This window comes from Grampus griseus (genome assembly GCF_964374135.1).
Source record: "Grampus griseus genome assembly, chromosome: 14".
Taxonomy (NCBI): Eukaryota; Metazoa; Chordata; class Mammalia; order Artiodactyla; family Delphinidae; genus Grampus; species Grampus griseus.
In genome coordinates, this window is record NC_139008.1 from 88247118 (window position 1) to 88257484 (window position 10367).

The following is a 10367-nucleotide window of genomic DNA, read 5'->3' on the forward strand; positions in this document are numbered from 1 at the left end:
AAGCGCTGCAGCCGTGGTGGCGTTGGGCACATCCCCACATCTCCCTGTGCTCTGTCTCCCCACCTGCACCGGGCAGTCAGGGGGACCCAGAGGGTGGCTGAGGCTGGCTGTTCTCAGACCAGGGAAGGCACGTACGAAGTTTCCTCGTGTGTGGTGTCACTGCTCTGGCAGCTGGCAGCTGCGGGAGACTCCGGTGCCCAGTGAAAGGCTGCGGGGTCTGCGGATGCTCCCTCAGGAGACAGAGAAGGCAGAAAACAAATGCCTTCTTCAAGACCAAGCCGTGAACCTGTGTTCATACTTAGGTAGGAAGACCACTGAAGGCCATTTCCCAGACTGGGAAGTTTCAAGCAAACTTCATTTCAGGGATGTTATAATTGGGAGAGTTATCGCTTTCATTCTGTTTTCAATAATATAGAGTGTACTCAAGCAAGTGATGAAGAAGCCACTGTTTTTAAAGATTAAACTATTGAGCCTATGTCAGTGCAGCTATTTTATTATCTGGTAAATACAAGAGCAGGTGTGTCTGGTCTGTGCATATCATTTATTTGAGTTTCCCTGTCCTCACGTTCCGGAAGTAAATGCCCATAAAGTCAAAGGGAGAGGGCTTCCCTGGTTGCAGTGGTTAAGAATCCACCTGCCAACGCAGAGGACACGGGTTTGATCCCTGGTCCGGGAAGATCCCACGTGCCACGGAGCAACTAAGCCCGTGCGCCACAGCTGCTGAGCCTGCGCTCTAGAGCCTGTGAGCCACAGCTACTGAGCCCAACTACCGAACCCCACGTACCTAGAGCCCGTGCTCTGCAACAAGAGAAGCCACTGCAATGAGAAACCCACGTGCCACAAGGAAGAGTAGCCCCGCTCGCCGCAACTAGAGAAAGCCCGCGTGCAACAACGAAGACCCAACACAGCCAGAAATAAAATAAATTTTTAAAATTAATTAACTTTAAAAAAATGTTAAAGGGAGAAAGCTCAGAAGGATGCAGGAGGCAGACCAGGCCAGGTCTTGCTGCTGCACAGTTGGGGTGAGCTGTGGCCGCTGGCCTTGGAGTCTGGGCACCCCAGACTCCCCAGTCTGAGTTTCCACTGCTGCGTGGCCTCCACGTATTTCTGCCACAGGACCTCAGGCCTGGCATGTGAACCTGCGCTCACCTTTTCTGCCTCCGCAGCATTGGGCTCTGCCTGGCTGACAGGATGGATTAGTTCCTCCTGGGGTCTGGGGTGGTGATTTCTCCCCTGTGCTCCCAAGGGGAGGGGAGCTTCCACTCTTGGTTTACTACAGAGGAGGGTAAACCAGGAGAGACTGTCATCGTGGGCCCAAGGATGCTGTGGGGTTGTCATGCCCCACCCTCTACTTGGGCTCCACCACACACAGCCCCTGACCAGACTGGAAGCAGGACCACGGCAGGCCCGGCTTACCCAGCAATACCCTGGCCCTCCCTTCCTCCACTCTGCAGGCCCTGAGGCCCAGGACCTCCTGCCTGGGGGAGGGTGGCACACGCACTAAGAATTACAGAACCGTGCATGGGTAAAAGGTGTGTTTAAGCTCAGGACAGACCATTCAACCCGTGGAAGAGTATGAAAGGTTTATTGATATGGTTTCAGATTCACAGTGCAGCCAACCTTTAAGAAACTACCCCTCATCTAGCTTTGGTTTAGTATTAAAGACCAAGCTATTGAAATAGTTTCATTTTCCAACCATATATCTGTGTGTGGCTAGATTTTTTTCTCATATCCTTCAACCATTCTCACTAATTCTTTTCTTTTTTAAGGAAACATCACTTTTTCATTTTAAAATGTTAACATGTAATGGGTGTATCATTTTTTAGTGAATTACTGTTTTTTTTAATAAATTTATTTATTTTATTCATTTTTGGCTGCGTTGGGTCTTCATTGCCACGCGCGGGCTTTTCTCTAGTTGCAGAGAGCGGGGGCTTCTCATTGTCGTGGCTTCTCTTGTTGCGGAGCATGGGCTCTAGGCGCACAGGCTCAGTAGTTGTGGCGCACGGGCTTAGTTGCTCCGCGGCATGTGGGATCTTCCTGGACAAGGGCTCGAACCCGTGTCCCCTGCATTGGCAGGCGGATTCTTAACCACTGCGCCTCCAGGGAAGCCCCTGAATTACTGATTTTTTAAAATACGTATTTGGCCGTGCCGGGTCTTAGTTGCACCGTGCGGGATCTTTAGTTGCAGCATGCAGGATCCAGTTCCCTGACCGGGGGTCGAACCCGGGCCCCCTGCATTGGGGGCGTAGAGTGTTAACCACTGGACCACCAAGGAAGTCCCTGAATTACTGGCGGGTTTTTTGTTTGTTTAATTTTTGGCCGCGCCACATGGCTTGCGTGATCTTAGTTCCCTGACCAGGGATCGAACCTGCGCCCTCAGCAGTGAAAGTGCGGAGTCCTAACCACTGGACTACCAGGGAATTCCCTGAATTACTGTTTTTTTAATTTCTGCGTTTTAATTCCCAGTGTGGTCCCTGTCGACCCGAATAGCCCACATAAACAGAGCTCTTTGGGGGTCCTCCATAAACTTTAAAATTATAAGAGGTCCCTGAATCCATAAAGTTGGGGAAGTTTTCTCAGAAATCCTAGTACATCCATGAAATAGATGATTGTCCAACGCTTGAAGCGATGTTTGTGAGGACGTAGGGCAAGTGCGAACACATCACTGTGCGCGTCTCAGAGGTCTGAACTCGGGCTCACTTCAGCACCTCTTGAGGGGTAGGTCCTCTCCAGGGGAAGGAGTTTGGTGGATCAGGATTTTTGTCTTTATACTGTGTAGTCTGCAGTGAGCATGTATTATGTTTGTAACCAGAAAAAATGTTAACGTCATAAGATAATGCCTACTCTGTTTTCCTCATAGTGGACCTGGTGAAGGTTAAAAACTTTTTTTTTTTTTTTTTGCGGTACGTGGGCCTCTCACTGTCGTGGCCTCTCCCGTTGCGGAGCACAGGCTCCGGATGTGCAGGCTCAGTGCCCATGGCTCACGGGCCCAGCCGCTCCGCGGCATGTGGGATCTTCCCGGACCGGGGCACGAACCCGCATCCCCTGCATTGGCAGGCGGACTCTCAACCACTGCGCCACCAGGGAAGCCCGGTTAAAAACATTTTAACGTGCTTTAAAAAATCATAAACTACCATATGTAACATAAGGTTGTATTGACTAACATGCATTTTCTCACAGGGCAGGGCCTGGGTGTTCAAATCCATCACTGTTCTCTGGAGTGAGACACACAGATGTAATAAGCACTCGCTAAACTCACGTTGAATACACAAATTAGTGCATGGATGTTTTAAAGTTACGAATTATGTACTTACAGCTGCTGCCTGGGATTGACTTGTGTCCTCCAGAGATGTGGTGACATCACAAGTCCCAGGACCTCAGAATGAGCCCTTATTTGGAACTAGGGTTGTTGCAGGTATAATTAGTGAAATAACGAGGTCGTGTTGGATTGGGGATCCCTAATCCAGTGACTGGTGTCCCATAGGGACAGACACACAGAGGGAGAAGCAGAGACACATGTGCTGCGTCCACAAGCCAAGGATAGCCGGTGTCCAGCAGAGCCCAGGCTCAAGTTCCCAATACCTGGGGAGGCCCCCACTGCGTGGAGGCTGGCACTGCTCATCACAGCGCCAGCCGCCTGCAGGGGATAGAAGTCCAAACACTTCGTTCCTGGCATCCTGACATCCAGGTCGCCAAGGAGCGCGCAAGGCAGCTGAGCACCGACAGGACAAGCTTTACTCAGGAGAGAAGAGACCAGGTCGGCTTCCGCCGTGGGCCTCGTCCCCACGCTGGGTCCTCCCCACCCTGCTGGCCTGCACGCACCCATCTTGTGCTGCAGGAAGGACCTGACCCCTCCTGAGGAGTCTGACATGCTGAGCGCTGGGGGTGCGTCCATCTCATAACCGGAGGGAGGTCCCCACACAGGCTCTAGGGGCCCCCATCTATTGAGAAGAAACGGTGCCGTTTGTAAGTGGCCCTTTGTGGGCGGAGAGACGGCCTTTCCCCGCAGCTGAAGCTGGGAGGGCTGGTCCTGGTCCTCCCCTCCCCTCCAGTCCCGACAGACGTGGCCTGGCAGCACCTGACTTCCAGCTGAAAGGAGACACCTCTGTGGTTTCAAGGCCCCCAGTTTGTTGCACACGTTACAGTCGAGAAAACTAATACAACTGCCAAAGAGCCCAATAATTTTTCCTCAGCAGCAAGAGAAGCAGCTGCAGTTCGTACCGTCCCTTCTACTCAGCCACACCCGAGCTCGCCCGGCAAAGACGTGTGAGGGGCTGGAGGGAGGCCCCGCTGCGACAGGCGTCTGTCTGTGCTCCCACCTTGCCTGCCTCGCTGGACACCACTGCTGCCCCCAGGCACCGAGCCAGCACCCACTGTGTCCAGAACTCATAGGGTCATCAAGGCAGAGTGTCTGAGGTTTTGATACCTGTCCCCAGAGTCTGTGACATTCCTCCTTTCCAAAGGTGGGGCCTCACCCACCCCACCCCCGCCTTGAGGGTAGGCTGTTCTTAATGACTCACTTCTGCTTCCGTGACTAGTTCACCCCCATGTGAGCCAGCCGACTTGGAAGAGGGTACTCCAAGCCCACGCAGCCTCCAGACAACCTCCACTGATGTCCTGACTGCAGCCTCCTGAGAGGCTCTGTGCCAGAACCACCCAGCTCCTGGAGTCCTGACTCAACAGAAACGATGTTTGTTGTTTTCAGCCACTGCTTGGACTCACTTGTTACACAGCACTAGGTAACGAATACAGCTCTGACTGGCTTCCCAGGAGTCCCCCGTTTGTTTGCTGCTCTTTGTTAAGGAGAAGCGTGATTGCTTTTCTGCAAAGGATTCCCCATCATCTCCCAACCTCAGAGGCTCCATATGGTGACTGTCCCTCAGTGCCTTACCAGGGCCGCCTAAGAGGTAAGAGGCCCTGACCTTGATCAGCTGCTCTTCTGGGAGTTCCAGGGCTGTGCGCTTCTATGTGGTGAGCATGTGTCTGTGAACCCAGATGACAGGCATGCATAACTCACACCTCATAAAAATATCTTCCATGTATTTCCTTCCACTCTTGCAGATTTCTGATGTCTCCACCTTACTGAAGGCTGTGTGTCCTGGGTTCTGACTTTCCCACCTCTCCCTGGACAGGGGACGGTGGGGAGATGGTGAGAGTTCCCTGGAGCCTGGGGAAGTAGCTAGGACTGCCCCAGGAGAGGGCTGTGGGTTTGGGGAGAGGTGAGTGGGTCTCTGGGTCCTGGGGAGCAGGCATCTCTCCAGGGCCTGTACCTGAGGTCCATGTGTGGACCCGAGCACGGCTCAGCGTGGACATTACCAAACATGCCTCCTCCCCAGCAGAGGGGTCCCTCCTTGCTGGGCACCCCAAGGGGCAGTTCGGGTCCCCTAGGACAGACATGTCCACCAGTGTGAGTCACGATGTCTGCTTGTCTCTTTTTGCCACTGCAGGTCCCCATGTTGGGGCCAGATCTGTCTGTGAACCGTCAGCTGCCCAACGGGGTCCACAGAGTGATGGGACACACCCTGGGATTCTAGGACCACCCCCCATCCAAGCAAGACCCACAGCCGTGGTGAGAAGGGCAGGCCCCAGACCTCAGACCCTGATCTTCCTCTGCAGCGGCAAGCTGAGAGCCCGGCCCACAGGAGGGCGCAGCCCTGGGGGAGCTGGGGCAGCCCCACCTGCAGCGGAGGTCCCAGCCTCCCCCCTCCCACCCCCACTGTCTCCTGGGGCTCCGGAGGGGAAAGTGGGCTTGCGTGCTGTTCATATGCTCTTTTCTTAAAATCGCCATCGTCATGAGAACTGTTCGCAGTTGTGGTGATGACACACAAGGGTGGGGTTTCCAGGGGGACGCTTGCACAGGCAGTGGCCTCGCAGCTCATCTGACCCCACAGATGCAGGACACACGCTGGGAGAGTTCAACCGTTTCTTAAACACACGCATTTGTTTAAATTGTTCATTTGATTTAATTTTTGAGTTCACTTTTACTACGTGGATGAGATGGGCTGTATTACACTAGGGCTTCCGCTATGAAAGAGCTGCCACCGCTCAGAGAAATCCAGCCCTCAGGCCCTTTCCGCTCCCCTTTCTGAGTCCCACAGAAGCCACCGGTGGGCACTGCTGGGTTCCAGTCCTGGCTTGTCACTCCCTCGGGGGCTGTCTCAGTGGGGACAGGGATGGGGGGCACAGGTCCCAACTTCCCCAGAAGCCCACTGCAATGGATCAGTACCCACCCGTGCTCCCTGGCTTGGCTCTGGGAGGTCACCAGCAGTGTCCCCATAGGTTTCTGTAGAATGAAAGCCAGGGGCACTGAGGGCTGCAATCATCTGGTTTCTGAGGCACTGGCTCTGGGTCCTTCCTGCAAGAAACGCCTCAGGCTTTCCACCAAGAGGCTGGCCAGCGAGGACTCGGACCCCAGCACCCAGTCGTGGAGCTGGGCTGCCAGGGAGAAGAGGAGGCTGCTGCTGTGTCCAAGCAGGTAGCCGTCCTCAAAGGCTGGCGCTGGGGGGTCTGGAGGTCCCCCCAGACTGAGGGAGGGGGAGGAGGCCAGCCGAGCAGGGTCTTGGCAGGAGATAGAGCCAGGCCTCCAACCTGCAGGCTGGCCAGAGTGGGCCACCAGCCAGGAATGGAAGGACGGAGGAGGTGGCTTGGGAACCCTGTCCCCTGCCCCCCGACATCTGAATCTTCAGGCACTGGTCCCCCGCCCCCCAGCATCTACTCAGGGCTCCCAGAGGGGCACTTGTGGCTGCCACCCACTCACACTGGGCCACCTGTCCAGAGGTGCACCTGAAAGCCCTGTGGCCAGGAACAGTGTGGGAGCATCTTTTGACCAGAGCAGAGGGCACACGGGAGGGGGCTGAGACTCCAAAGGGATATAAGGATGGGTCCTCCAAGGGCATCCGCAAAGCGTGGAGGAGAGAAGGGACAGTGGGAGGCTGGCTTTCCCCACACAGGTGCTGGGCCAGAAGGAGAAGGCCCTTCTGGGAGGAGGGGCCGGCACGTGTCCATGCTGCCCACAACCCTCTAGACCACAGCAGCTCGCTCACAGGTCCCTGGTGGAACATGCCCACTCCCCTGAAGACCCAGGCCAAGCCACACCCCACCACCACTCCAGCCAAGGGCAATGACCGAAGCCTCCCAGGCCAGCCGAGGGTGCCAACCTCAGGCCAGGGGGTCTCAGAGGGCCCCTGTGCCACCACATTAAAGCGTGCTGCAGCTCCTACCCACCAGTTCCAAAAAGCACCACTGCACATGGGATTCCCAGGGCTGGCCAGTGACAGGGTACCTGCCCCCCACTGCCCAGAGATCCTTCTCTGTCCAAGTCTGTCTTCCTCCGCCCACTCCTGCGTGCCCAGCCTCTCTCCCAGAGGAGGACATCCAGGTGGAGGTGGCCCTGCCTACCGGCAGGAGCTGCCTCAAAAGACATGCCCTAAGTGACGAGGCGCTCACAGCACAACGACCTGCGTGTTCCTGCCACCCCCGCTGGATTTCTTGAGGTCGCCGCCACGCCCACTAAGAGGGCTGCCGAGAGGGGACCCAGCCACGGCCAGCCTGGGGCCTGAACTGCGGGGCTGAGTGCCACGCCCTGGGGGCCCCACAGGGAGAGCCTGTGGGCAAAGCCTTGCCACGAGGGCTGGACAGCTCGGAACGCGGAAAGAGAAGCTGAAGCTGGGAGAACAGGAGGGGAGGAGGGACGGGAGCAAAAGCCGCATCTAGACAAAGTCGAACAAAACAAAACCGAAACCCAGACGTGTTCCTGTCTCATCTCGGGATCCAGGCGCCGCGGTGTCCAAACGGCCCCTTAGCCGGACGTCTCCTCTCGCTGCTCCCTGTTCCTGCGCACTTCGGCAGCGTGCAGCTCCTGCGGGACAGGCGGGGTGGGCGGGGCCCTGCAGCCGGCAGGGGCGGGGTCCTGCCCCCCCACCCCTCCTGGGCTCCGGGGGCCCTGCCTTCCGGCTCCCGGGCTTTGGGAACCCTGGGGTCTTTTCCTCCCTAGACTGGCTCGGTCCCAGGTGCGGCAGATGCGACCAATGAGGACACCTTAGTGACCAGGAGCAACAGACGGCAGGGGCAGGCCTGCGTCACGGACTGCAAGTGCGGCTTGAGGGTGGGGGCTGGCCCTCAGGGAGCCTGGGGTGGTGTCCAGACCCGAGCATTGTGACTCCGGGAATTTCCCGGGGAGTGCAGGCTCGGGGCTCCCCGGAACTAACCTGGTCCCGCTCGCAGGGAGGCTGCTCCGGCCTGGGCAGGGGCTCGCCTCACCCTGGCTAGCCCCAGTAGGACGGGGCGTCACGGGGAGGCCGGACTGCGGGAGCGCTGCTGGCGTAGTGGGCAGGGACCGGCCAAACGCCAAAAGAAGGGGCTCCTGGGGGCCCCCTGCTTCGGGCCCCGCCCCCCGCTCGGGCCGGACCCGGCCCGTCCTCGGTCCCGCCCCGGCGCGCACCTTCTCGCGCAGCCGCTCACGCAGTGCGGCCAGGTGCGCCTCGCGGATCTCCTTGCTGAGCTCCATCTTGTAGTTGAGCTTCTCCTCGGCCAGGCGGCTGAAGTTGTTGTTGTCCTCCAGCGCCTTGTGCAGCACCTCGCGCTCGTGCTCGCGCCGCTCCGCCAGCTGCTTCAGCACCTGCGCCTCCTGCGTCTGCGCGGGCGGCCGGGCGGGCGAGCGTGAGGGGCGGCCGGGCCCGCCCCGCCTCGCCCCGCCCAGTGCCCCGCGCCCCGCCCCGCCGCCCAGCCCGAGCCCACCGCCTCCCGCCCACCGGACTTGTCCTCGGGGAGTTCGGGCCTACCCTGTCCTGCCGTTGGCTGGGGTGACCACCTCATCCCCAGGCAAGCCCTCCCTGTCCACCCTCGGCCGCAGAGCTGCCCCTCCCCGCTGGGCTCCGGGCGCCCCCGCTCCAGAGTCCCAGCTGCCCTCGGGGAACGTGGGAGGAGCGGAGGAAGCTCCTGTGGGCTGTCACGGAGCCTTCCCCGTCTTTTCCTCAAACGTCTGCCCGCTGAGCACGAAGTAGGTGCTTAATACACACCGGGTTCTGAGCTCCCTAAGGTGCCGGGGGCGGGGAGGGGTCCCAGGGCCGCTAGGGAAGGGATGAGTTGGAACGAGGAGGGTGGGGCTGCTGGCGCCACTGTCCGGCCCTGCTGGTGGCCGCGGGAGTGGACCCGAGGCTCCCAGAGGTAATTAGCCTCCCTCAGCCTCCTTCAGAAGGCTGCTGGGCTCCACCCACGTGCCACTTACTACTAGTTAACCCTGAGAAGCCTGGGTCCCCAGGGCTCACCGGTCCTGCCGTAAGGGGGATAGAGCTGCTGCCCCTGCCCAGTGGGCTTGGGCACCAGGACTGCACTCCTGAGAGCACGTGCTTCTCTGCCTGTGTCTCAGTTTCAGGGGGGCTGGTGTGAGAAAGCGTGGGGAGGGGCCTGCTTCTCCCAGGGGCCCCCTGAGCTCCCAGCTCATGGAAAGCCCTTCCTTCACGCTCCCCTGCTCAGGAGGCTGTCGCCCAGCCTCCTCTCCCAGGGCCCCTCCTGGGGCTACCACCTGACCCTCCCACCCTGCCAGCATGGCCAAGGTGCCCCTCCCAGCAGGATCTGGTTCCTGTCTCCCTCCAGATGGCTGCCGTTGAGGAATCCTTCCTCCCCCGTCTCATTCTGATGGCTCAGGAGGTGGCCGCGGGACCATGAGACCCTCTTTGCTACACAGGCCCACAGCTAGTCGAGTGCTTGCAGCAGCCCGCACCTTGGGGACGCTGTCTGTGGCCAGCAAGGCCCCCGACCGTCTTTATCAGGACCCAGAGGGTTGGCTCCTTACCTTCCTCCGCCCCTCAGCTGCCTCCAGCCGCTTCTGCAGCTCCTCCAGGGAGGTGTCCTTCCTCTTGGGGGGGGAGGAGAGCATGGGACTCTCCGGGGAAAGGTCGGAAGGGGATTTGAGGATGACCTCAAAGCTCTGGCCGGAGGCCCTCTTGTCCAGCTGCTTCACCTCCATGTCTGCAGGGCAAGAGCAGACGGGGGCTTCAGGAGGGCTGCTCAAGGAGGGGGCAGGCCGAGCACACACCCAAGTCAAGGTCTGAGAGGAGGGCTGGGACTCCCAGGACCGGCCCCTCCCCACAGGGACCTCTCTCCGGAAGGCAGCCAAGCGGGGGTGCACAGACGCCACGGGAGGGGGTAGCGAGGTCAGGGCAGCAGCTGGGCACACTCACCCCCATACTGGTAGACGGTGTTGGGGTGCGGCTGTGAGTAGAAGCAGGAGCAGAGGAGTGACAGCACCGACAGCTCCTTCATCTTCTTGTAGGCTGTGGGCGTGAGGCCGGCCTGAGCAGGCGCCGTCCCATCGCACCTCCAGCCCCACCTCCCTGGATGCTCAGGCCTCCCTGCCTCTGTCCCCG

The 10367-nt window shown here is 58.9% G+C and overlaps 1 protein-coding gene and 1 long non-coding RNA gene across 2 annotated transcripts; one reads left to right on the forward strand and one right to left on the reverse strand.

The window, feature by feature from the left end:
• The first annotated feature begins 3912 nt into the window (after positions 1-3912).
• Positions 3913-5930, forward strand: LOC309833102. The gene is made up of 3 exons (XR_014297724.1): positions 3913-4907; positions 5062-5149; positions 5448-5930. It is a non-coding gene; the product is annotated as an uncharacterized lncRNA (long non-coding RNA).
• A 1868-nt stretch (positions 5931-7798) lies between these two features.
• On the reverse strand, positions 7799-10367 carry STMN3 (stathmin 3; the record flags this gene model as incomplete). Its single annotated transcript, XM_082671588.1, has 4 exons — positions 10182-10367; positions 9794-9969; positions 8441-8632; positions 7799-7858 (listed from the first exon to the last, which is right to left on the reverse strand). Exons 1-4 carry the CDS (start codon positions 10261-10263, stop codon positions 7799-7801), a joined length of 510 nt encoding a protein of 169 aa, XP_082527714.1. The 5' UTR covers positions 10264-10367.